Below are 27,680 nucleotides of genomic sequence, written 5' to 3'. Positions count from 1 at the left end.
TTGTCACTGTTGACCAGTTGGTTTTCTCACTGTTCATTGATTGTCATTGACCAGTTCGCTGTTCTGTGAGTTAAGTAGGTCTTCCAGCACTCCTGTCTAGACTGAATGTGGAATAGGCAAGTATGAATTCTCACATGCAAGTACGATTTGTCACTGTTGACCAGTTGGTTTCTCACTGTTCATTGATTGTCATTGACCAATTTCACTGTTCTGTGAGTTAAGTAGGTCTTCCAGCAATCCTGTCTAGTCTGAATGTGGAATAGGCAAGTATGAATTCTCATATGCAAGTACGAATTGTCACTATTGACCAGTTATGAATTGTCACCATTGACCAGTTGGTTTTCTCACTGTTCATTGATTGTCATTGACCAGTTTTCGCTGTTCTGTGAGTTAAGGAGGTCTTCCAGCACTCCTGTCTAGACTGAATGTGGAATAGGCAAGTATGAATTCTCACATGCAAGTACGAATGGTCACTGTTGACCAGTTGGTTTCTCACTGTTCATTGATTGTCATTGACCAGTTCATTGTTCTGTGAGTATTATTGCTCAGTTAACACAGCACTTTATCTAAAACCTTGTTTACACAACTTAACCTGCGTCGCCTGATTACCCTGCCCGGCTTGGCCTCCACAGCCAGGCGAGGGATGCACAAAGCGCTAAGGCGCAGGTCCAGTCGGTATATCCCTCGGCTAGGGAGTCACCCATATGTGGCTGACTCATCCTGCTTGTCCTAGGAGAAAGTGTAGTTACTTACCTGTAACGTAGGTTCTCCGTGGACAGCAGGATAGTCAGCCATACAACCCACCCGCCTCCCCATACGGCCGACCCGGCCACAGCTAGGAACATCCTGGGGATTAGGGGGAAGCAGGGGGAAATGGGTAGGGCACAGGCATGCCCAGTGGTGCCCGGGCACTGCACGTGCTCAGAGAAACAAAAAAAAAAAAATCTCTCTGAGCTATTGGAGAGCTTATCTGCAAATTGGGAGCTGTTGGGACAACACCCATATGTGGCTGACTATCCTGCTGTCCACGGAGAACCTACGTTACAGGTAAGTAACTACACTTTCTTGTCCCCCGCCCCCGCTTTCCCATCGATTCCTGCGGCTGCGCATCCTCCGTCACATATGGCCAAGCGGCACGCCCGCCACACGCAAGGCGCATGCGTCCGGCCGACCCCCTTCTGGTTCCGCGCATGCGCGGGAGGAAGGCTGGGAGGCGGAACGGCGTTGAAAGATGGCGGCGTCAGCTTCAGCCGCGGCGAATGGCGGCGGCATGGAGGTGGACGCGGCAGGTTGGTGTCCGGTCCTGGAGGGTAAGGGGGGGGAGGGAAGCCAACGGCCGCCGGAGAGGAAAGCGAGGTGCCGATTGGTTGTTTCCTGGTATCATTCGGTTCGGTTGGACCGACGGTTGGACCAGCCGGCGCTCCAGCTGATACGTTACAGGCTGTGGTATCGCGATAACTTGTTACGTCACGCATCGTAATGCTATCGCAGAGGTTCGTTGTGACGTTATTTGCGATTAGAAACGAGCCATGGTTACTGTAGTGACGTTATTACGCCACAACATGACGCGGTCCCCTTGGCTTTTTCTTCCACGTACAGTGACGTTGACATTGGGCTCTGTTTTCAGCGTGAATTGTGACGTCAGCGTGGATTAATATCACGTGTTACATAGTAAGTTGGCCACTAATGCTGTCTGGCATAGCCAGAAGGCAGTTTTTGGATGGAACAACAGGTAGGTTGGGTGGGCACAGACTTCCTCTCCTCTCCTATGACATGTCAAGGTGAGCTGTCTTGGCTAGTGGGGATTCCTTAGCCCAGTCAACTGAAGACACCTGCAGCACCCTAACTCATGTTTAAAAAAAGCTAGTATCTGTGGCAGTGCTCTGAGCTACCAAAACTGGTAATTTCAGGCGTGCTGAGTTCTCATGTATGAACTGATCATGCCTACAATGCCAGTATTGGCAGCTCAGAGTACCACCGCTGACTCTACTGGAGTTCTGCAGGCTGCTGGGCTTGAAGAAATCTCTCCCATCTATGTAAATGGTGCACCTAGGGTTGCAGGCTGTATTGAAGGCTAAGGGGATGAGGTGAGGTGAGGTAGTATGACAGATTGCCCTCTTTGAAGGTCTGTAAAGGGAGGTGGGGCTCAAATGTAAAAATGCTTATATAAAATATTAAATCCAAACACATATTCCATGTCATTAGCAGCAGATGAATCCAGAGACAAGTGGAGATAGAGAGCATCAAGTTGAGCTCTGTCATATAGAGGATGGCATGCTCACTTCTCTATCTCCACAGGCAGATGGATGCTCTCTCCTGCTCGGTTTCCTTTCTAGAGGTGAGTGCTGCTTTGAATGCCTGCTTCCCTGGTCGTTGAGCGCTGCTGCAATGATTGTTTAGCACGGTTCCAGCTCTGAGCCCAGATACGGATAGCAACTTGACATGGATCCATCTATGGAGTTAGAGAAATGCTCTGGATGCCTGCTTGGAGCGGTTCCATCTATTGAGGTAGTGCGATGCTCCAAATGCTTATGTAGCACAGAGCCATCTGCTTGGCATGGCTCCATCTCAGGATTTCGCGCATAGATTTATCGCTGGAGATCGGGTGCAGCTCCATAGTGGAGCGCGGCATGGTCACTGGTTTTTGGATGTGTTTGGTGGTTTACACGCATTAAACCCCTACCACAGCTTGATAAAATGACCCCCTATGTCTTGCAGCCAGCAATTTCTCATATTTTCGCTGTCTTTTGCTTTGGTGGAGCCAGCAGAGCAGGAATCAAAACCAGCTTAATTTTATCTGCCATTGCTTACTTAGATTATAAATTATCGAGGAAGGGTCATATTCTTGTATGTAATTTGTTGTGCAGTGCTCCAGTTTAAGGTGCTGTGGTTTTATTTTTATTTACAGTTTTATCTCAGTTGTATACTACTGATATGTTTGTGAAGTGTGGTATGTTAAATGAGTTAAATAATGCCAAAATATACATAAAGTGATGTGTTAAGGTGGCCAAACAGATAGAAAAGGTGACGGCGAAAGCTAGAAAGGATGCTTGGGTGCAGAGGAAGAGGATGAGACCTCATTTAGAATATTGTGTACAATTTGGGAGGCTGCACCTTCAAAAAGATGCCAAACAGAATGGGGTCTCTCCAAACTCAAACCCTTTGCAGGGCCACATTTTGGATTTGTAGGTACTTGGAAGGCCGCAGAAAAAATAGTTAGTCTTATTAACGAAATGACATCGCCTAGAACTTGGAATAGGCGATTAATCAAATTATATAAACTTGCATGAGGTAAAACTCTGTATACAGTATAATCTCGTTATAATAAACTTCAAGGGACCTGGAAAAACGGTCCATTATATCCAGAGTTGCATTTTTTAAAAACTTTATCTAGGGCAACTTGAAACAACGTAAATCGATGAACAGCAGTCACTGCACAAGCATATCAGCAACATCAGTAACAAAATTCAGCAAAACATTGGTATAGCATGAAATGATTGCAGACCAGAACATTGTTCTGGAAAGAAAAATACTCTGTCATTCTTTTTCTGGGCTGCATTTTGATACTATATCACAGGCATGCCACGTGCCTTGTAGGCAGAGCCTGCATGTCCGTTATAGCCAAATAAAACTACAGCTAAAAGCAGCTCTGGGGTCCAAAATAGTTGTCCGTTATATGCGAGTCCGCTATATCCGATGATTTTCTGTATGTTTATAATGGTGCTCAGCCGGGACCAGCGGACCTCATCTGCTATAGGTGAGGTTCCATTATAAGCGAGTCCGTTAAAACGAGATTATACAGTAGTTTATAAATCTTTCCTTTTATCTAAGTCTTAATAATAATATTGTAATTTATAACTAAAGAGACATATGATCAAGAAATTGTTTTATTTTACTTTTGTGATTATGATAAACATAGCAGGGGCCTCAAAATAGTACCTGGCAGACCGCCTGTGGCCCCTGGGCCGCAAGTTTGAGACCACTGGTCTAGAGGAAGGCTATTAAAATAGTTGGTGGTCTGTGTCATAAAGATTGCAATATGTTTACTTTGGAGGAAAGGCAGGATATGGGAGATACATGATAGAGATGTTAAAAATACCCACGTGGTATAAATGTGCATGAGGTAAGTCTCTTTCAATTGAAAGGAAGCTTTGGAATAAGGGGGAATAGGATGAAGGTGATAGACTAAGAAGTAACCTCAGAAAATACTTTTTCACAGAAAGGGTATTGAATGCGTGGAATTACCTCCTGGTGGAAGTGGTAAAGATGAAAAATGTACAGTGCTCTCCCGGTTATTCGCGGTCAGCGATTCGCAGTCCCAGTCATTCGCGGTATTTTCTGACTGCGAATGACCGGGCAGAAGAGGGCAGCCAGAGCGCCGGCGAGTGAAGGAAATCACTCGCGGTATGCTCCAACTGCCTATTCCTGCACTGAAGTCGGGTCTCACCAATCAGGAGCTGCGGGTCAAATCTAAGGGAGAGGAAGGGATAGTAGATGGCATGGATAGGCAGAATAGATAGACCATACGGTCTTTATCTGCCTTCATTTTTTAATCTTTCTAATGCCCCTAAAAAACTTTTCCCCTCCATGTTTTTTTGTCTCCTTAGATATATCATTTATTTGCCTTAACTCCTTCAGCATCATTATGACCATGTTACTCCTTTTCTCTTTGTGACACATTGGCTTCTTCCTGCTTCTGCATTCGGTACAAAGCATAACTTTTTTCAAATTCATTCCGTAGCTGCACGTGACTGACCCAAAGCCTTCCCTCTTGACGTCAGCTCTGACATTGGAGGGGAGGCTTCCGGGTCGGCTACAGGCGGTGTGCTGGGAGCACTGCACGATGCTTTGTGGAGGGGCGAGTGCGGATGGAGGGCAGGAAAAGGAGGCACACTAAGTTATTCGAGCCCCTCGAAGTGCCTCCAATCCCAAGGGATCCTCGCGACTCCAGGGGGAACCCCACCGTCCCTGTTCAGCTCTCTAGTTTGAACACTGGCTTCCCTAAGCCTCAGCCTGCTGCTGTAACTGCTGGGCACCTACCCTGAATAAAATCCCTTCTAGAGAATGGTTCCCGCGGGAAACCATCTTCATGTCATTCTTTAAGGAGAGAGGGTAGAATCAGAGTATAATTGGGCACAACCACTGACCCTCAAGCCTTGCATTGAAGAATGCTGGTGTAGAAGGACTGAGGTTGAAATAGACACTAGAAAATGATATGGGATTATTCTATATTCTGTTTATATATATATATATATATACACTATATTCTGTTATCACTTGATTCCCTTGATATGTAATTCTCATAATTGAATCCTCTACCACACCATGTAATAATGTACACGAATCACTGTTATGTAATTTATCTAGATAATCTTTATTACGCAATTCTTTTGGTAATTCCTATAATTTGTATTCCGCCTTGAACAATATATAATGTATAATGTATTTGAAATTAATTTTCCTATGAACTGTTTTCCTACCTTCTTCTACTCTATGTTTATAACCTAACTAATTTATTTTTCTCAAGTACTTTAGCAAGACTGTGAGCCTTTGGGACAGTCAGGGAACTCTAAGTACTTTCTCTTCATCTTAATTAATCTTACTTATTGCATTTCTTCTGTTTCTACTGTAAACCGCTTAGAACCTCACGGTACAGCGGTATATAAGAAATAAAATTATTATTATTATTATTTCCCGCGGTTATCCTTCCTCTGCTTTTAAATACAACTCACTACCTGATCCTTCCAGACCTTAGCCTTCTCACCATTTAATAGCCGAGTACTGTTAATTTGTCTTGCCTGTGTCTCAACTAGGTTGCAAGTGCAGTTGAGAAGGAACTCTCTCTTAAAATGTACTGCTTCATCTAATGCAGTGGTTCCCAGGCCAATCGGGTTTTCAGGATAGCCCTAATGAATATGCATGGAGCAGATTTGCATGCCTGGCATCTCCATTAAATGCAGATTTCTCTCTTATTGGTATTCATTAGGGCTATCCAGGAAATCTGACTGGCCTGGGGGGTCTTCCAGGACAGGGTTGGTATCCACTGATCTAATGATTCTATAGAAATGTTTGATAGAAGTATATGATAAGATTTTACATTAGGTGTCCTTGCTGTGCTGCTCTCTGAAATGTTTGTTCTTTTATTTTTACTCCCTGTGCAGTGCTTCCTAGTGTCATGGCATCTGGGGTCACAGGGAGCGTCTCTGTGGCACTACATCCCTTGGTCATTCTGAATATTTCAGACCACTGGATTCGCATGCGATCCCAAGAGGGGCGTCCTGTTCAAGGTGTGTTCTTGGCGGTGCGTGGGGATGGAAGGAAAGAAGGATTTGGGTTTAATTTACTACTGTACTTGAATATAACTTGATTAAGCTAACTACTGAAAAAAGGCTTAAGTATTTCCCCGTCTCCAGCAGACTCGCACTTTAAGTTTGTACTTAAGACAGTGGTGGGTTAAGTGATTTTCCCATGAACATAAGGAGAGTTGATAGATTCTGAGCTCTGGCTTCCCTTGTTCTCAGCCCACTATTCCTTGTAGAATGGGTTTGGGGGACTGGGCATAATGCTCTGGGGTGGAGTGATGTCTCTGAAGCATCAGGGGGAAGGGGTTACTGCAGTCCATCACCCTTTATGCTCTTGTCTTTGCAGTAATTGGGGCGCTAATTGGAAAGCAGGAGGGCCGTAATATTGAAGTGATGAATTCCTTTGAGCTGCTGTCACACACTGTGGAAGAAAAGATTGTTATTAACAAGGAGTATTATTACACAAAGGAAGAACAGTGTGAGTTGGATGTGCTGGTGCAACATACTCTTAGTTCAGCATCTCTCTTTTCCTCTGTGTTTCAGGCCCTTAACTCGGTCTCGTTTTATATTGAAGTCTAGTTCTCTCTTGCCACCTCTTCGTCTCTTATTAATCTGGTGCTTATTATGTGCCTTCTGATTCTCTTACAGTTAAGCAGGTCTTTAAGGATATGGAGTTCTTGGGATGGTATACCACAGGTGGCCCTCCAGACCTGTCTGATATTCATGTACACAAGCAGGTGAGTGAATACACAACAGTATGACCAGAGGAAGAGGCAGCTTCTATTTTTTTTTAATATATTTTTTCCAAACCCTTGCCCACATTCAGACAAAGTTGGTATTTCTTTGTTTGCAGTCTTTCTTGTACCTGAGATAGTAAAATTACTTATTCTGAGGTCACATGAATTATCGATGAGAGAGATTTGAACCTTGGTTTCCCTGGTTCTCGGCCTGTTTTACTACCCCTTAGGCCCCATCTCCAATTTTACTGTATGAATGCAGAACATTGCCAGTGATCAAAGTATAGTGGTAGATGTGGCAGGTTAGTTTCTGGGCCTGGAAGGTGATGAGTAATGGTGTCTGTGCTCCCTGCCTGCACTGAGGTTGCAGGCAGAGAGCACAGTGGCTACCCAGGTCAAAAGTGGGGTATTGACTGGTTGTTGCTCCACATCAATTGGTTGGATTGACCAGTGGGTTCCCAAGCTGAAACATCACACTGCAGGGTTACATCAGCACAAGACAGTGGCAGTATGTAGTTTTATGTTAACTTCTTACATCATGCACAGTGATGTAATAATTCTTGTAATAATTATCTACTAATGTAATAATGTACTGACCTTCTTTGACTGTAACATCGTCCTCTTTTGTTGAGGCTGTTTGCTAGAATAGAAACGTGGCATGACATAGGAGTACTGCATTTTGGTGTAGGGGGAAAAGGCATTTGATTAGTAATCTGATTAATGTCTACAAGAAACTCTTTTCTCATCCTTTGAGGTCTGTGAGATCATTGAAAGTCCTCTCTTCCTGAAACTGAACCCCATGACCAAGCACACAGATGTGAGTAACTGGGACCCTGAGACTTTGCCTTTTCCAATCTTTGCTACCTTGATTTACTCAGCTCTGAGAATTTTATAGGGAGAGCTGTGTTTAGAGAATGTGGATGTCTCGTGTTAACCGCTTAGAATTGTAGGATAAGTGGGATATAAATTGTTTAAATAAATAAATAAATTGTTTAGCATTCCTCCAGACCAGCACAGAAACAGATGTGTTTGCGCTCCTCTGCCAGCAGGTGGAGACTGAGACATTAACTTTTGGCTACAGTACAAGTGGGCTGTGCAGTTCCCATTATAATCAGTCTTTTCTCAGTCTCCAGCAGGTGGAGTAGTAAGCTTGTACAGTCTGTGCTGAGATTTGTTTTGGGCCGATTGTATCTGTTTTAGTGAATCTTTCTTGTCCCTTTAGCTGTCTGGATAGAACTTGGGGGACCCCTTTCAGGGATCCTACCGACCTCGGGGGTGCCTCCCTCCACCCCCCCCAATTTCCCCATTTCCCCCGGTTTTCTGAATTTCGAGGAGCTTCAACTGTACACCTGGCCATCTGTTCGGCACAGACTACAGTTTAGAGTGCCTGTGGGGTCTGCTCTCTTGAGACAACTGGTGAGCTGTGAGAAGTTTAAAAAAATAAAAGACACAAGAGATATAAGGAGCATAAAGTGGTCCTGAGGTTGCTGTTTTTGTACGGCGTTGTGCTTGGGTTTTTAGTGCATTCAGTATGAGTGCTTCAAAAAAGCAGCACAAGTGCATTTTATGTGGGCGCTGAGCAGTGGATGTGGCTGGCGGAAACACAAAATGTTCCGGCTGCCTTGAGGGGGACCTGGCTTCGGGTATCAGCTTGTTAGGCCCCCTTCGTGCATGTGCCACTCGTTGGTGGTGAGGCCAAGGCCTCACCTGTTGACCACGCCAGGGTTTTCTCATCTGCCAGCAGTCTGGCAAATTCGGTGTTGTGGACCACCTGGGAGGCTGGGGCTTCCCTTATCACTGCGGCTGGGGCTGCTAGCGGTGTGTCTATAGCGACAGGGTCAAGTTTGGCTTCAGTGCCGCGGACTATTTCAGGTGACAGTTTAGCGATGACCCTTCCCTCAGTTTTGATAGGAAGCACGTCCATTTTGCCCATGGCCTCAGACGACCTCCCTCCTGTCTTAGAGAGCCAGGAACAGGTCTTAAATGTGTCTTCTGCTCCTGCTATGATTTCTGGGTTGCCACCGGGGTTGTTTAGCCCTGATTTTGTTAGCCATGTGCAAGGCTTATTTACAGGTGGCTGGGGGTGCTTCAGTTCTGGGGGTCTCAGGGTCGTCTGGGTTTTTTTCCCTTCCACGGCTACCCCCATTCAGTCTCCTGCTGCCTCTATCCAGCCCCCTCAGCCATCGTCCAAGCGATAATTGCAGTTCTACCCTTTTTCCCTTTTTGTTTCAGTTTTTTTTTTTTGTTTGTTTTTAAATTGTTTTTAATAACTATTATTGTTTTAAATGATGTAATGTTATCTCATATATGTTTTTAAGACATTGTACACCGCCTAGAAGGCTGATTGGGCGGTATATGAAATTTTAAATAAACTTGAAACTTGGGTGTCATGGGATGAGGATTCTTTTCTGGCTGATCCATTTTTACTGGGTGAGGACTTGGATCTTAGGGAGGACCTTCCAGATCTGTTAGGGAGGCCTAATGTTTTGGATGGAGATTTTTTTAGAGGCGCCGGTTGGTGAGGATGCGTCGGTTGTGCACATTTTTCATAGGGAAGAGTTGCTCATTCTTCAAGTGTCTTAAGTTTTACACTTTGAAAAGGAAGCTAAGGACCCTCCTCGTGTGGTGGACCCTCTTCTTAGAGGGATCCAGTCAGCATCCTGCTCTTACCGTAGATGCATCAGGATATTCAGGATGTAGTGAGTGCTCAATGGAAAGTTCCGGACACACCTTTTCGCTTGACACGGTCCATAGGCAGACCCTACCCCATTCCTGAAGGGGATAGAGAAACCTTTAAGTCTTCTGTAGTTGATGCGGTGGTCTTGGCTATTGCGCACAGACATATGCCGGTGGAAGGTACCTTGGCCCTGAGAGACTGTACTTAAATGAAGTTTTGATGTGGCTGCTCTGACTGTCCAGGCAGCGATTTATGGTGGAATGGTAGCCAGGGCTTATTTCTGACAATGCCACAGCGGTGGCCTATGTCAGTCATCAGAGGGGGCACCAAGAGTCATCTGGTAGCACTGGGGACCTCTCTGCTCATGGAATGGGCAGAGGCTCTTCTTCCGGACATCTCAGCTTCCCACATTGCTGGGGTGGACAATGTCCAGGCAGATTTTCTCAGTTGACATGCGCTAGACTCCGGTGAGAGGTGTCTTGGGCTGGAAGCCTTCAAGTTGATTGTTCAGTTCTGGGGTCAGTTGATCATGGATCTCATGGTCACAAGTGTCAGCCGAGAGCTCTAAGGTTCTTTAGTTAAGAACATAAGAAGTTGCCTCCACTGGGTCAGACCAGAGGTCCATTGCGCCCAGCGGTCTACTCCCGCGGCGGCCCATCAGGCCTATGACCTGTGAAGTGGTCCCTGACTATTCCTATAACCTACCTCTACTTCTATCTGTACCCCTCAATCCCCTTATCCTTTAGGAACCTATCTAAACCTTCCTTGAACTTCTGTAGCGTGCTCTGGCCTATAACAACCTCCGGAAGCACGTTCCATGTGTCCACCACCCTCTGGGTAAAAAAGAACTTCCTAGTCCTCGCTTTGGGTGCAGATTGACGCTTTGTCTTCCCTTCATGGTCTATTGCATGGTAAGCATTTGGCCTCTGCTCTGGATGTGATTTGATTCTTCAGAGCTGTGAAATTGCTCTGGCCACCAGTTCGGCTGTTGGTTCTTTCCTGGGATCTCAATCTAGTTCTCTCTGTTCTCCAATTGACCCTGTACATTGAAGGACCTTACTCTTTTTAAGATGTTTTTTTTTTGTGACCATTAATTCCATGAGATGCATTTCAGAACTGCAGGCCTTTTCGTGTAGGTCTCCCTTCCTAGAGTTCTTTAGAGAACGGGTTGTTCTGCGCCCGTTCCCTCCTTTCTTCCGAAGGTGGTCTTGCTGTTCCATAATCTATCCATGGTCCTCCCGGTCTTGATTAATCGGGAGGTCTTGTTGGAGCAAGTTAGATATCTGTAGGGTCCTTTGCTCTTATGTTCAGCGGACCCATGAATTCCTTAAGTCGAATCATCTATTTGTCCTTTTAGCGGGCCCTCGTAAGGAGGAACAGCATTTCCAACACTACGATTCATGTTTATTCAAGGAGGCTATCGCTTCGGCATACCTTCTCTAAAAGAAACCTGTTCCGGAATTTCTCAAAGCTCATTCCACTCAGGGGCAGGCAGCTTCTTGGGCTGAATCTTCTCTTGTTCCTCCTGTGGATATCTGTAAAGCTGCGGTGTGGTTTTCTCTCCATTCCTTTGTTCGACACTACTGTGTGGACGTTCAGGCATGTTCTTGTTCGGTGAGCATGTTCTTGTGGCAGCTCTTCAGGAATCCCACCCATGTTGGGTATTGCTTTGGTAAGTCCCATCTGTTTCTGTGCCAGTCTGGAGGGACACTAAAGAAGAAGGTCCTTACCTGCTAATTTTCTTTCTTTTAGTCCCTCCAGATCGGCACAGACCCCGCCCTGTCTTTTTGTTCGGTGTTTTTGCGAAGAGTATGAGTTTTTCTGCGGGAATTGGTTTTTGGGGGAGTTTAAAGAGCAGCGGCATTTGGTTTGGTTGCTTTAGCTGGCAAACTGTGGGGCGTTTCTGAAAGGTTCTTGTTCTTATCAGTATCCAACAGTGTTTTCCCTTTTGTCTTCTCCTTGTAAGTGGGGAGTTGGGATATTATTGCTTTTCAGCCTTATTTTCTGCTTGGCTGTTCGTTAAGACTGATTTTAATGGGAACTGCACAGTCCTGTACTGTACTGCAGCCAAAAGTTAGTGTCTCAGTCTACCTCTACCTGCTGGCAGAAGAGCATAAACCATCCGTTTGTGCCAGTCTGGAGGGACTAAAAGAAAAAAAATTAGCAGGTAAGGACCTAATTTCTCCTTCTCTCTTCTCAGCTTCCAGTCAGTGTTTATGAGTCCGTTATTGATATCATCAATGGAGAGGTGAGGCAGTTGCAGCTCCTTCTCTGTCCACACCTCCTGTCCTCGTGGAGTTGGCCCCCTTCTCATGCTCTGATTTGTCTGTTGTAGGCCACTATGCTGTTTGCGGAGCTGACTTACACACTGGCTACAGAAGAAGCAGAGCGAATTGGTGTGGATCACGTGGCACGAATGACGGCAACTGGCAGTGGCGAGAACTCCACAGGTACAGAACAGTGCTGGGAGAGATGTGTTCCTGGTATTGCTGCTCACCAGCCTATTGCTCTACTTGCTCCCAAACTCTTAACTGCAAGCGCTTTTTTGACTTTGGTTGTTAACCACTCACTCGTCATATTCCCTTCCCTGCTATATCTGCTGTGCCGATCCCCTACATTATTTTTCTCTTGTTGTTTACCTATGTGTTTTTTCTTTCCTTGTAGGGGCATACTGTATTGGTGACATCAATAGACAGATCCTGTATACTGCTCTCTAGCTCAGAGAAGCCTTTAAGGCAGTGTATTGCAAGTGAGACACTGGTGAGGAGGAGAGGCGCCAGCTGACTGCCTACAGAACGTGTCTCTCGCCGCAAAGCACATCTTGTAGGCAGCCAGCTCCTCTTCTCTCCATGTGTCTTCCATACCAGCACCCCCCACTGGCAGCTCAGGGCTTGTCTGGAGGGCCTTCGCACAAGCAAGGACGTCACGCTTGTGATGTCATCGCATCAACATCCGTGCCCTTCCGGATGCTTCGAGGCTCATTGCCACAGCTTGACAAAGTTTGCAAGACACCGCTTTAAGGTTTCCCTCAGCACATATGAGCATTTCTGCGTATGGAGGAAAGGGCTTACTGCCCAGTTCATCGAACTCCTCACCGTATGGCTGCTGCCACAATAATTTCCTCTCCCATTCCCTTCTCCAGAGGCTCAGTAAAAGCCTAGCTATGGCATTGTCTTCTCCCCCCTATCAGATGCAGCTCCCATACTAGCAGTAGCAGTGTCTAAGATTACCTTTAATTGATTTTAACAATCCATTCTAATCAGAAGTCAAAAGTCAGACAATTTGTCTGACACTTCAAAATCAGTCCTTTTTACAAAGGAAAAAAAAGATGTGTATGACTATGCCTAACTCAGGACCTCTATTATTCCAGTGCGAGACAGCATCATCAGTTCAGAATATTGGTATATAACTATATAGAGCATTGCAAATTATTAATTTGACTTAATAGTCGAGTAACTTCATATAATTGGAAAAGGATACCAGTCTTTGCATTTTTTTTTTTTTTGCCCGGGGGGGGGGGGGAAGTCGCAGTAAAACAGTGATCTGTGATTGAATGAGAAGACTCAGCTTGGAAGGGGCCTGATTAATATGAAAAACATAAGTGGTGCATTGGTTAAAGCAACAGCCTCAGTACCCTGAGGTTGCAGGTTTAAACCCACACTGCTCCTTGTGACCCTGGGCAAGTCATTTAATCCCCTCATTACCCCAGATACATTAGACAGACAGGAAAAAATGCTTGAGTACATCATTCTGAGCTCCCTTGGGAGAACGATATAGAAAATTGAATAAATAAACTGGAAGAGATCCTCATTTCTTATTATTTTGAATGGACATTTGAGATAAGTATTGAACAACTTTTTCATCCTTCAAACTGAACTTAACCCACCAAAGGCTGACTGGACTTGTTTCTCCCTGATCTGACACTGCTAAGTTGCAGGCGATCAGGTCAGGTAGGCAGGCGATCAGGGCAGCGGGAGAGTCAGGGCTACAGGATGCATTTGGAGCAGCAGGAGATCGGGGCTGACAGGGCAGAGAGGAGGGCGGCAGAAGGCAGGGCAACCGGAAAGGGCTTGAGCGACTGGTCCTCGGCAGTCGCTTGTTTGTGATCGGCCAGCCCAGTCGGTGTTGCGAGGTTTTGCTTAGTGAATCACGTCCCTGCCTACTTTACATGCCGTTTCCCTCATTTGCATGCGCGGATCGTAGGATGGTCGGCAGAGAGATAAGTGACTCAGGCTGGAGGGAAATCAGGTCACAAACCGATCGGTACATGATCGGTTTGCTTTGTGAATCTAGTCCTATGGGAGTGCAGACGTATTTTCTTACACTCCTTCCCTTCCAGGCGACAGGTATTTGTAGGAGTCTTGCTGTGTACAGGAATGTCGCAGATGCTCAAGGAATTAGAAAAAGTACAAGAAGCCTCATGGCCAAGATGGGGGAACTAGAGGTTGTGGCTAAGGGGGAGGACCTGGATATAATTGGAATTACAGAAACATGGTGGACAGAGGAGAATCAATGGGATGTAGCGCTGCCGGGGTACAAGCTCTACAGGAGGGACAGGACCCACAAGAAGGGGGGAGGCATAGCACTATATATAAAGGACTCTATCTACTCGGTCGGGATGGATATAGCAACGAAGGCAGAGGGGCTGGAATCACTATGGGTCAAATTGCCGGGAAACAAGGGTGCAGGTATAAAACTGGGGCTGTACTATCGCCCACCTGGTACGCCGGAAGGAGTCGGACACAACTTGGAAGCTGAACTGAGACAGGAATGCAGGACTGGAAGTGTAACAGTGATGTGGGATTTCAACTACCCGGGGATAGACTGGAGTACGGGTCACTCCAACTGCACTAGGGAAACAGGATTTGTAGAGGCTGTGAGGGACTGCTTCATGGAGCAACTAGTCTGGGAACCGACGCGAGGGGGTGCTACTCTTGACCTCATCCTAAACGGATTAGGGGGGCCTGCAAGAGGGGTAGAAGTGGGAGGACCACTAGGCAACAGTGACCACAATGCGATCAGATTCATATTAGAAAGGGGGACGCCCATAGTAAGGAGGACCGCAACAACTGCGCTCAACTTCAGGAAAGGGAACTATGTTGCTATGAGGGAAATGGTGGGGAGGAAGCTCAGAAACATCTTTAGGATGGAGACTGTAGGAAGTGCCTGGACCCTATTCAGGGACACCCTGCAGGAAGCACAAAGAATGTACGTCCCCAGTTTCAGGAAAGGCTGCAAGAACAAGCGGTCAAAGGACCCGGTTTGGATGTCAACAGAAGTAAAGAGGGCAATAAATGACAAAAAAGTATCCTTCTGGAGATGGAAAAAGGACCCAACGGAGGAAAATCACCAGGCGAACAGGAAATGCCAAAAGGAATGCCACCGAGAGGTTAGAAAAGCAAAAGGGAAATACGAAGAGGGGCTGGCCAGGGAGGCGAAAAACTTCAAGGCATTCTTCAGTTACGTAAAGGGGAAGCGACCAGCGAGAGAGGAGGTGGGGCCGTTGGACGATGGGGATAGGAAGGGAGTGATTAAGGAGGATAAAGAGGTAGCTGGGAGGTTGAACACGTTCTTCTCGTCGGTTTTCACGAGAGAAGACACATCTAATATACCAGACGCAGAGGAGCTCATGAGTGGGGAACAGGCTGAAAAATTGGAGCACATAGAGGTAAGTAAGGAGGATGTCCTCAAACAGATAGACAGGTTGAAATGTGGCAAATCACCGGGCCCAGACGGGATCCACCCAAGGGTTCTGAAGGAACTAAGACAAGAAATAGCGGGCACAATCCAGCATGTTTGCAACCTATCCTTGAAAACTGGAGAGGTACCAGAGGACTGGAAATTGGCGAATGTCACACCTATCTTCAAGAAGGGATCGAGGGGTGACCCCGGGAACTACAGGCCGGTGAGCCTGACTTCAATTATAGGGAAGATGGTGGAAGCTATGATCAAGGACGGCATTTGCGAGCACATCGAGAGAAATGGCCTACTGAGAACAAGCCAGCACGGATTCTGTAAGAGAAGGTCATGCTTAATGAACCTTCTGTATTTCTTTGAGGGAATAAGCAGTCGGGTGGACAATGGGGAACCCGTAGACATCATTTACCTCGATTTTCAAAAGGCTTTCGACAAGGTGCCACATGAAAGGCTGCTTAGGAAGCTGTGGAACCACGGGGTGGGAGGGGATGTGCACAGATGGATCAAGCACTGGTTGTCGGGTAGACTGCAGAGGGTCGGAGTAAAGGGCCAATATTCTGACTGGCGGGGAGTCACGAGCGGTGTGCCACAGGGATCGGTGCTGGGGCCGTTACTCTTCAACATATTTATTAATGACCTGGAAAAGGAGACAAAGTGCGAGGTTATAAAATTTGCAGACGATACCAAACTATGTGGCAGAGTTAGGTCCAGGGAGGAGTGTGAGGACCTGCAAAGGGACCTGGACAAACTGGAAGACTGGGCAAACAAATGGCAAATGCGCTTTAATGTGGAAAAAATGCAAGGTCATGCATATAGGGAAAAAGAACCCGTTGTTCAACTACAAATGGGGGGGGGGCATTGTTGGGAGACAGCAGTCTTGAGAGAGACTTGGGTGTGCTGGTGGATGTCGGATGTGGATGTGGATGTGTGCTGGTGTGCTGGTGGATCATCACGAAACTCGAGTCGGGGGGACGGGAATCGATGACTACAAAAATTATCACCTTTGGACTTTTATCGTCACTTTATTCGTTAAAACACAGTCACCATTGAGATTTAACAAGACCTAGTTCAACATCAAAAACCTCTCCATTCAGATAAGTACATATTTACTATCTGAATAAGTTTAAGTTCATTTAGGGAGGGTCGGGGACAGGTGGTTGCAATGATGGTCCCCTTGTTGAACTCATTGTAGTGACTTCACTATTTATTGGGTTACAGGTCTGAGCACATCACCGCAATAATTTTAATATAAAATTATCAATGAATAGAATATAGATAGAATAACTGTGAAATTTAGTAATATACAAATTGTTAGTATTCACAGAGTAACATTGTATATTTCCCTATTATTGTTCGATATATAGCACTGTATGTTTTTGACATTTAATAGACAGTCCCTGCTTGGAAGAGCTTACAGTCTTACTTGGACAGACATGACATATAGGGATGGGGATGCAGAACCCAAAGTGAGAGGAGCTAAGAGTTGAAAGCAGTCTCGAAGAGGTGGGCTTTTAATTTGGACTTGAATACTGCCAGAGACAGAGCCCGCTGGAGGGATTCGGGCAGTTTGTTCCAGGCATACGGTGCAGCAAGATAGAAGGGACGGCATCTGGAGTTGGCAGAGGAGAAGAAGGGCACAGATGGGAGAGTCCCACCAGCTGAACGGAGCTTGCGAGAGGGGACATAGATTAGTGAAGAGAGATAGGAGCGGCTGAGTGAATGCATCTGTAGATCAGCAAGAGGAGTTTGAACTGGATTCAGAAACAGATGGGAAGCCAATGATTTTTTTTAGGAGAGGGGTAACGTGAGTATAGCGGCAAAAAGATTGAGAAGGATGAGGATAGAGTAGAGGCATTTGGATCTGGTCAGGAACTGGTCATTGGAAGCTTTAGTAAAGGCAGTTCTTTATCGTCCCTCCAGACCGACACAGAAACTGATGGGTAATAGCTCACCACAACCAGCAGGTGGAGACTGAGACACTAACTTTTGGCTACATTATAAGTGGGTTGTGCAGTCCCTATTACAATCAGTCTGCTCTCAGTTTCCAGCAGCTGGAAGTGGTAAGCCTGTGCAGTCTTTCTCTGGTTTAGTATAGGGCTGTTGTATTTTGCTTATATTGGCCTTCTTGTCCCTGTTTGTAGTGCAGGATTGAGCTCGGGGGACCCTTTTTGGGTGCCACACTTGATTGGTTGAGTCCCACCCCCACATTTTTATCTTTAGAGATGCCTCAGCTGAAAGCATTGCAAGGCATATAGTTTAGAGAGCCAGTGGGGTCTGTTCAGATTAAAAGTTCTGAAGCAGTGCCGTTCTGAAGGGAAGCTGTCAATTAAGTTTAATTCTTTGTTAACCTCTGCAGACCGGTACAGGTTTCCCATCATTAAAATGTACCGGTCTGTAGAGTCTAAAAGAAAGAGAAAATTAGCAGGTAAGAACCTAATCTCTCCTTTTTCTTTTTCCCTGTAACAGTTTTTGCAATGAGCACTTTTAAGCTGAAAAAGTGCTCATTGTGCTCCAGGTGCAGGGCTGGAGTGTGCACAAAGTGCACCGGCCGCCACGAAGGGGAATCCTCGTCGGCTTTACCTTTGTGCGTGCACTGCAAGTTAGCAGCAGGCAGTGGGGAAGCCTGGGCTTCCCCTACCGCCCACACAGGGATTTCCCCAGCCGCCGAAGGTCAGGGAAAGGAGGTTTGCTTTATCACCAATAGTGCTAGGGACTCTCTTTTGTGGCTGCTGGCTTGCCTGCTTTAGTGGCTGGGTCTGTTCAGGCCTCGTGGGAGTTTTTCTGGCGGGTTTTTCGCCGGTTTTGGTAGGAAGCTCTGCCATCTTGTCTGCACCTCAGGTGACCTCCCCCCTGTCTTAGCGGGACAGGAACAGGTTTATGCTGGGTCTCCTGCTTTGCCGGCAGGGGGGTTTGCCCCAGATTTTTATTTTAGCCATGTACGAGGCTTACTTGCAGGCGGCTGGGGGTCATGTTTCTTCTCCAAAAAATCTCAGGAAGGACATACAAAACTCCTAATTTTACTAATAAATTATGCCCTAGTGGAAACCATAGGAGGGACCTACCTAGACACTACCAGGTCTACGCACTGCACTCATACAAAGACCCACTCATTCACTTAACACACAAAAAACAGGAAAAAAAATTAGAGAAAAAGCCTCAGTTCGTCTTCATATGGCAAAAAACTCCACTTATAAACAACCATTAAGCAAGGTCCAAAATGTATCAGTTCACTCAGCAGTGAGAAACACTATAGTAGCCCTTGTTGGAACCACCTCAAAAAAACTCTAGCACGCCAAATTACAAAACTTCAAAAAATGTGAGTAAAGTAAGCAGCACATATATGAGTCTCAAACAGTCAATGGTAAACAGGAAAAAAACACTGAGCTGCAGACGGTGTCCAGGCTGACTTCCATGCACTTTTTGAAGTGCAAGCCTGCCTGGCCCCGCAGCCACTCTTTCCCGACAGGCAAACCTCCGTTTTGCTGAGCTGCGTCAGGGGAATAATTCCAGCCTACTCCACCAGCAACTATAGAGGCTCTCCAAGTGCTCCAACTGCTCACATCCACACACATAGAAGCTGAGGCGGTTTTTGAGCTGGTTCCTATGAGGGCTACTCGTCTTCTCGTAGCAGATCCTCTTCCACTGCTTCTCCTGTCCGACCTTCTGACGTAGGGTCCCATTCCAATGTTCGATCTGGGTCTCTTTTGTCTTACGACTTGGGCTCTTGAAAGGGAACGCCCAAGTAAAAAAGTTATTCAGATAAGGTGATCTCCACCCTCTTGGGTTCCGTGAGACCTCTCGGGCTTATGTGTGAGTTTGGCGTCTCTTTGAAGAGTGGTGTTACGTGCGTGTTGTGGTTTCCATTCACGCTTCTTTGCCTCATAACTTGGAGTTCTTGCAGGATGATCTGGACAGGGGACTTGCCTGGTCCTCCCTCCGGGTTCAGCTTATGGCTCTATCTGCGTTTTGCGGTTTGTTGCATGGTCGGCATTTGGTCTCTTCTCCGGATGTGGTTCGGTTTTTGAGGTCGGTAAAATTGCTCCGTCATCCAGTGCAGCCTTTGGTTCCAGTCTGGGATTGCAATCTGATTCTTTCCATGCTTGTGCGCCCTCCTTTTGAGCCTCTTGGCTCCTGCACTTTGAAGGATCTTACTCTTAAGCACATAAGCATTGCCTCTGCTGAGTCAGACCATAGGTCCATCACGCCCAGCAGTCCGCTCCCGCGGCGGCCCCCCAGGTCAATGACCTGTAGTGATCTATTTCTCTACTACTCTATTAATTTACAGCCTTCTGTACTGTATAGTAACCCTCTAATTGTACCCATGGATCCCCTTTTCCTTCATGAACTCGTCCAATCCCCTTTTGAACCCCAAAGTCGTACTCTGCTCTACCACCTCCTCTGGAAGTGTATTCCAGGCGTTCACCACCCTCTGCGTGAAGAAGAACTTCCTAGCATTTGTTTTGAACCTATCTCCCTTCAATTTTTTTGAGTGCCCTCTAGTTTTTGCTGCCCCTGCTAGTCTGAAGAATCTGTCCCTCTCTACCTTCACTATACCCTTCATGATCTTATGAGTTTCTATCATATCCCCTCTAATCTCTGCTTTTCCAGGGAGAAGAGCCCCAGCTTCTCCAGCCTCTCAGCATATGAGAGGTTTTCCATGCCCTTTATCATTTTTGTCGCTCTCCTCGGGACCCTCTCGAGAATCACCATATCCTTCTTAAGGTATGGCGACCAGTACTGAATGCAGTACTCCAGAAACGGTCGCACCATCGCCCTATACAGTGGGAGGATAACTTCTTTGGTTCTGGTAGTGATACCTTTTTTGATAATGCCAAACATTCTGTTTGCCTTTTTTGAGGCCGCAGCGCACTGTGCCTCTGGCTTCATTGTTCTATCTACCAAAACCCCCAAGTCCTTTTCTAGGTTGCCTTCCCCCAGTACCATCCCCCCATTGTGTAGTTGTACATCGGGTTCTCTTTCCCTATGTGCATAACTTTACATTTTTCTACATTGAAGCTCATCTGCCATTTATTTGTCCACTCACTCAGTCTGTTCAGGTCCCTTTGAAGTTCTTTACATTCCTCTACAGATCTAACCTTTTGTGCGACACTACCATGTGGATAGGAGTGCAGAGGAGGGCGACTAAACTGATAAAAGGTATGGAAAATTTTGCATACGCCGACAGGTTAAAAATGCTGGGGCTGTTCTCCCTAGAGAAGAGGAGACTTAGAGGGGACATGATAGAAACCTTCAAAATCCTTAAGGGCATAGAGAAAGTGAATAAGGATAGATTCTTCAAACTGTGGGGAGCCACAAGAACTAGGGGTCACTCGGAGAAATTGAAAGGGGACAGGTTTAGAACAAATGCTAGGAAGTTCTTTTTTACTCAGAGGGTGGTGGACACATGGAATGCGCTTCCGGAGGATGTGATAGGCCAGAACTCTGTACAGGGGTTCAAGGAGGGTTTAGATAGGTTCCTGGTCTGGAGGGGTGAAAAAGAAGGCGAAATTAAGTTCTTACTTGGTAATTTTCATTCTTTTAGTCCCTTCAGACCTGCACAGACCACGCTCTGTTGATTTTACTCTGAGTTTTGTACAAAGAGTACAGTTTTTTTCTGCGGTGTCTTTGTCTGTGTTGTTAGGAAAGTTTAAAAGAACAGCAGCGTTTGGTTCATCTGGCATAGCTGGTGAGCTGTGGGGATGTTTTTGAAGGTTCTTATTCTAATCAATATCCAACAGTATTTCTCTGTGTCTGAAATTGAAATTTGGCAGCTAAAATTTTATGCTAAGAATTGCAAGGTCATGCATTTGGGCTGCAAAAACCCAAGGAAAAGGTACAGTTTAGGGGGTGAAGAACTTATGTGCACGATAGAAGAGAGGGACTTGAGTGTGATTGTATGTGATGATCTTAAGGTGGCCAAACAGGTTGAAAAGGTGACTGCAAAAGCTAGAAGGATGCTAGGTTCCAGTAGGAAAAAAGAACATAAGGAATTGATGCCCCTATATAAGACTTTGATGAGACCTCATTTAGAATATTGTGTACAATTCTGGAGGCTGCACCTTCAAAAAGATATAAACAGGATGGAGTGGGTCCAGAGGAAGGCTACTAAAATGGTATGTGGTCTTCATCATAAGGCATATGGGACAGACTTAAAATCTCAGTCTGTATACTTTGGAGGAAAGACGGGAGATATGATAGAGATGTTTAAATATCTATGTAATGTAAATGCGCAGGCGTCGAGTCTCTTTCATTTAAAAGGAAACTGCAATGGGAGGGCATAGGATGAAGTTAAGAGGTGATAGGCTCTCGAGTAATCAAAGGAAATACTCTTTTTACAGAAAGGGTGGTAGATGTGTGGAACAGTCTCCCGGAAGAGGTGGTAGAGACTGTGTCTGAATTCAAGAGGGCCTGGGATAGGCATGTGGGATCTCTCGGAGAGAGAAAGAGATAACGGTTACTGCGGATGAGCAGACTGGATGGGCCATTTGGCCTTTATCTGCCTTCATGTTACAGTGTTTCAATAACCAAAAAGTTCTATGACATCATAATGCAGCTGAAAAGAGCCTTAGCCAATAGGGAGAGGAAATACAAATGTTAAGAGCTTTAGCCAATAGGAAGAGATAATGGTTCCTGCGGATTGGCAGACTGGATAAGCCATTTGGACTTTATCTGCCATCATGTTTCTATTCTTCTGGGAGTGCTGTTGCTGTTATAGTTCTTAGTTCTGCTTGGCTGTTCGACAGACTGATTGTACTTGGGACTGCACAGTCCACTTGTACTACAGCCAGAAGTTTGTGTCTGTCTTCACCTGCTGGTCATGGTGAGCTATTAAACTTCAGTTTCTGTGCCGGTCTGGAGGGACTAAAAGAAAATTACCAGGTAAGAACCTAATTTCTCCTTTCCATGGAATGCAGTGAGTGAAAGCCTGACTGAAGTGAATGAAGAATAGCTTGGGATGAGAGGAATCAGTCAGTGAGGAAGGAAGAGCTGGATGTATTGGGGGGACCTGTAGATGACTGCTACTCGGAGAAGTAGGGGAGCAAATAGATGGATGGAATGTACTTCAAAGGAGAGAGAGAGAATATTTCTTCACCCAACGTGTAACTAAATTCTGGAATTCATTGCCGGAGAATGTGGTAAAATCAGTTAGTGGGGGTTTAAAAAAGATTTGGATAATTTCCCAAAAGAAAAGTCCATAGGCCATTATTGAGATGGCTTGGTGAAATCCGCTGCTTATTCCTAGCATAAGCAGCATAAAATCTGTTTTACTACTTGGGATCTAGCTAGGTACTTGGGATCTGGGTTGGCCACTGTTGGAAATAGGATACTGGGCTTGATGGACCTTCGGTCTGTTCCAGTATGGCAATTCTTGTGCTCCTTAAGAAGCCTTAAAGTCTTTTCTTGAGCTAGAGGAGAGCTCCAGCACTCTGTTGACATCACCATATATTATGGCTGTACTGTCCTGCTGTCTACAGCGAAAGCTCCTTGGATTTCCTTGCTAGCAACCCTATGCTTATCCCCCTTCCTCTATGCTATCGGTTTTCTCCTCTTGTTAGCCTTTCATTTGCTCCCTTCTATTGTTCTATGCATTCTGTTTCTTCTTCATTAGTGGCAGAACATCTCATCGCCCAGCACAGTGCCATTAAGATGCTGCATAGCCGTGTCAAACTCATTTTGGAATATGTGAGAGCCTCTGAAGAAGGTAATTTATAAACCCTGCCCCTCCCCCCCATACCACTCCAGCACTGTTTGCACCCACAAGCCTAATCCGATCTCTCTCCCCAGGTAAAGTACCATTTAACCATGAGATCCTGAGGGAAGCCTATGCCCTCTGTCATTGCCTTCCTGTACTGAGTACAGATAAATTCAAAACAGACTTCTATGATGTAAGTAAGCTTCACAAATAACCTGCACAGTCACCCAACTTTGTAGTTGAGGTTAGTCTCCCCCATTATTTTGTACAGCAGTAAAATAAGTTGGGACCTATAGCTCATATCTCAATGGCCTCTTTTCCCTGGTGAAATCAGCTTAGCAGAGTTTAAAAAAGGTTTGGATAATGTCCTAAAAGAGACGTCCATAGGCCATTATTGAGTTTTATGGACCCCAACATGTTTACAAAAGATAGATAGTACTAGATCCAATAGATGCTGGCATTGTAGATTAGAAGTTGGGACGCTAGATCATTTAATTTTTTTTGTCCCTGTGTAAATGCTTTTTGGAAACTAATTTGGCCCCAAATTAATAAATTATTAGAAAACCATGTAGGACTCTCATATGACACTATATTATTTGGTACAGCAATGAGAACTCAGAGTCCGAGTTCTGCAAATAATAATAAGTTATTATTAATATTGACAGGGGTCGCCATGCAACAAATTACTCAAAATTGGAAAGATACTAAATTAAATTATACATTTTGGTGGAATTCAGTTTGCCACATATATAAGATGGAAAAGATGATAGCGTTACAACAAGAGAATATTCATAATTTTAAAAAAATATGGGGACTATTGACTAATTACTCTAATGATCAGATATCTTAGCACATGGATAGGTTATATTAGGGGTTAGGGAGGGTAATGTATATCATATGGAAATAGGAATATTGATAAAAAGGGGGGTATTTATTTTATCTTATAAGAATATCTGATTGTAATTCAAGTGATATGTGAAAATTGTCTTTTATTTGTAAATTCACTTGATGTAAGAATTTAAAAATGAATAAAGTTAAAAAAAGAAAAGAAATGGCTTGGGGAAATCCAACGCTTATTCCTAGGCTAAGCAGCATAAAATCTGTTTTACAACTTGGGATCTAGCTAAGTACTCGGGACCTGGATTGGCCACTGTTGGAAACAAAATACTGGGCTTGATAGACCTTTGGTCTGTCCCAGTATGGCAATTCTTATGTGAGCCATTGTGACATCACTGATGATTTTGGCTCTTAAGCATAGATGGAATGAGGCATTATGACATCACAATATCAGCTCTGGAATGTTTCTACTCTTTGAGTTTCTGTCTGGTACTTGGGACCTGGGTTGGCCACTGTTGGAAACAGGTACTGGGCCAAGAATGCTGCCTCATTATATTTCACTAATCCTCTCCCTTCTCTTCTATACAGCAATGTAATGATGTTGGACTTATGGCTTACCTTGGAACTATCACCAAAACCTGCAACACTATGAACCACTTTGTGAACAAGTTTAACATCCTGTATGACCGGCAAGGAGTTGGCCGGCGAATGCGTGGACTGTTCTTCTGACAGGTATAGCATCATGGTGTGGTTTCCTCATGTTTATGGAGAGGCAGATGCTCTGCTGGCTGTGGCAAGTGGGCAGCGAAGATTTCAAGAGCTGGAGCTGAGATTCGGACCGCGATTGCTGCATTTGGACTAATAGTTGGATTATGAACGACTGCTGGGCCATGTCTTTTTCTCCTCCTGCATCGATCTGGGTTGGGGGGACAGCCGGCTTGATCTGTTCTCCCTCTGCTACAGGGCTCAGGGTCCCTTGACTCATCCTTTTACGAGCTGAATAATAGTCTGTTTGCTAACGTAACAGTGTGGTTTCAGCTCCCAGTGCACTTTCTATGTGAGTGTGGAAGATGTTGAATAAATGGAAATAGCAGAATCCCATAGCAGCAACTGTGATTAACTTGCTGGAGGAGTACAAAAAAATTGCTTCCCACAGTAAGGGAGAGAGGTTCCCTGTAGGCAGCAGGATAAATCTATATAAGCTGCTTTTTCCCCCAAAATTAATACTACACTTTGAGCTTGACGTACCGCTCTTAGGCAATACCAGATTAGCAGTTTACTTAATTTCCTTTTCCCATATTTTGAACTCCTATATAAATTATCTTTTGATGGCACCAAACAGATCCAGCTCTGAGCCCAGAAAAGAGGTAGACATTTTCCCAGTCATGCACAGGAGTTCCCGCCTCAGCCCTTTGCTGCTCTTCAAGTTATAGAGAACTGTCCCAGGGCAGAGGCATGTGTGCGTGGCTGATTTATTCTGTCTGAGAACTTCCATTAGGCATCAGCAACTTCACTTTTTTTTTTTCAGTCAACAAGCGAGAAGAATTGGTCACACAGATAGGGGTTCCCTGGGATGTGTGCTTCTGTCTTAGTTGGTTTTTAACATTCTTGAAGTTTGTTGTGCGCCAGTTGTGATTAATAAAATAAGTTTTGCAATAAAGCTTGACCAAATAAACTCACTTTCTGATTGTCCAGACAGCAATGGGAAGTAAGTATGGATGTTTGATGATTAGCAACCCTCTTACTTCTGTCCACCAGTGAAGCTGACAGAAGTTGCCAGAGCTCTGATCTGCTGAGCTTTTTTCCCAGCCTTGCAAAGTCTAGCTTACTTGAAGGAAATGACCCAGTTTAAAAGCATTTGGTTTGACTTCAGAACTTGGCTATTCGTAGCCTTCAACACAAATGGAATGATTAGAGGTACCTCTTCCACAGATCAACATGTGGAGAACTTTGTTCTCTTATGGTATATAGGGCTTAAGGAAAAAGTATGGAGTACTATAGATTAACTAAAGGTGGAAAGATGATGCAACATTTGGTAGAAACTTGAGATGAGTGCAGGATTTTCTTGCACATAGTTCACTTCCTCCTCAAGCAGAAGTTACTGCTACAAAGAATGCCTTCCAGCTTAAATATGACATCATCTGTTATCTCAGAGAATGGACTCATAGGCTGGCCTAGGACTATGTTACAAGATGGCAGCATACTACTCAGCATGCTCTGGCAAACTACTCAGAGTTGAAATTCATCTGTGCAGAGCAGCTGGAAAGTATTGAGAAATCTACCAAATACTACTTGCTCAAGCCACAGGGAACACGATGGCAAGCTCCAAAGTGGGGAAAAGGCATAAGCCTGAACCTACTTCACCGAAGGAAACAGCGGATGATAAGGAGGCTTACTCCCTACAAACTCTAATACTGGAAGTATGTGCCATGAAGGAGACAATTAACAAAACCAAAGATGACACCACAGACATTAAATTGGACATAGCCTTGATTAAAGAGGATCTCGCACAACTAACTACGAGGATGGATGCCCTAGAATTAAAACAAACCAGAGCGCAGGCCTCTATCACATATCTGCAGAAGCAGATCAAACGCATGGCACAGTTAGAGAAGGAATTGGAAGACTCTAACCTGCGCTCCAGCCAAAATAACTTGAGAATCCTGGGTATACCGGAGGGTCGTGAGGGAGCTGTCTTTATATGATATTGCAGAGACAAAGCATTCCTAAAATACATATCACATTCAGAACATTTAAAGGGTTTCTCTTCAGGGTTTCAGGCTATCCTTAGTAAATAAGCTTGATTATATTTGCATACAAAAATCTCACCTCGGCTTCCAGGGCCAGGTTAACTGTTAATCAGTTTGGGCAATCAGAGCTGCTGAAAACTCCACAGGAGTTTTCAGGAGACATACGGATTAGGGTAGGAAGGAAGTGCTTCTGTCCTAGCGACTGCTCCCACCTCTCTTTATAGCCTATTGGCTGGAATATTTGACTAATAGGCTACAAGAGGAAGAGAGATACTGGAAGCAAGGGTAAGCCACATCCTGCCTGCAGCCGTCAATGGGGTAAGTGATAGTGGTCCCAGATTCAGGAAAAAATTTTAATTCGATTCAGCCTATTGAATCGAATTTTCAATTTGATTTTCCTACCTAATTGGGTGTTTTTTTTTCAAGTATCCTGGTGGGTTTATTTTATACTAAAAACTATCCACAAGTTAAATCTTCAATCATATACAAAAAAATATGTTATAAAAATAAAATGCAACAAGTGCTAATAAAGTGCAAAGGTACATTAAAAGTACAAGCGCTGGTTGTGAGGAACCATCATCGCACTATTAGAATCCCTCAACCTGCCTTGAATACAATTTATAACTTATAAAGAAGTATTCATAAGAATAAAATCGTCAGGAAGGGGGCATTATCCCAGGACAAGCAGGCAGCATATTCTTGACTGATGGGTGACGGCACCGACGGAGCTCCGGTACGGACAATTTTAGAGTGATTGCACTCTAAGAACTTGGAAAATTCTAGCAGGCCGCACGCGCGAGTACCTTCCCGCCCGACAGAGGCGCGCGGTCCCCAGTTTCTTAGTTTCCGCGGAGCTAAGAAGACGCACTTTCAACGGCTGTTGAAAACTTTTTTCTCATTCGCCTTCCCGCTCGCGTAAACCTTTTCGGAATTTGTATTCCCCTTTTTTCTTTTCTTATTTTATAAAAAAAAAAAAAAAGAATTTTC

The 27,680-nt window shown here is 45.0% G+C and overlaps 1 protein-coding gene across 1 annotated transcript; it reads left to right on the top strand.

Moving 5' to 3' along the window:
• The first annotated feature begins 1,142 nt into the window (after positions 1–1,142).
• COPS6 (COP9 signalosome subunit 6) lies at positions 1,143–25,622 on the top strand. Its single transcript, XM_033925193.1, has 10 exons — positions 1,143–1,289; positions 6,162–6,287; positions 6,649–6,780; positions 6,951–7,039; positions 7,794–7,856; positions 11,917–11,964; positions 12,052–12,166; positions 23,023–23,115; positions 23,199–23,299; positions 24,532–25,622. Exons 1-10 carry the CDS (start codon positions 1,232–1,234, stop codon positions 24,670–24,672), a joined length of 966 nt encoding a protein of 321 aa, XP_033781084.1. The 5' UTR covers positions 1,143–1,231; the 3' UTR covers positions 24,673–25,622.
• Positions 25,623–27,680: the final 2,058 nt, after the last annotated feature.

Source organism: Geotrypetes seraphini, chromosome 16 (genome assembly GCF_902459505.1).
Source record: "Geotrypetes seraphini chromosome 16, aGeoSer1.1, whole genome shotgun sequence".
Taxonomy (NCBI): domain Eukaryota; kingdom Metazoa; phylum Chordata; class Amphibia; order Gymnophiona; family Dermophiidae; genus Geotrypetes; species Geotrypetes seraphini.
This window is presented reverse-complemented; position numbering and strand designations above follow the sequence as displayed.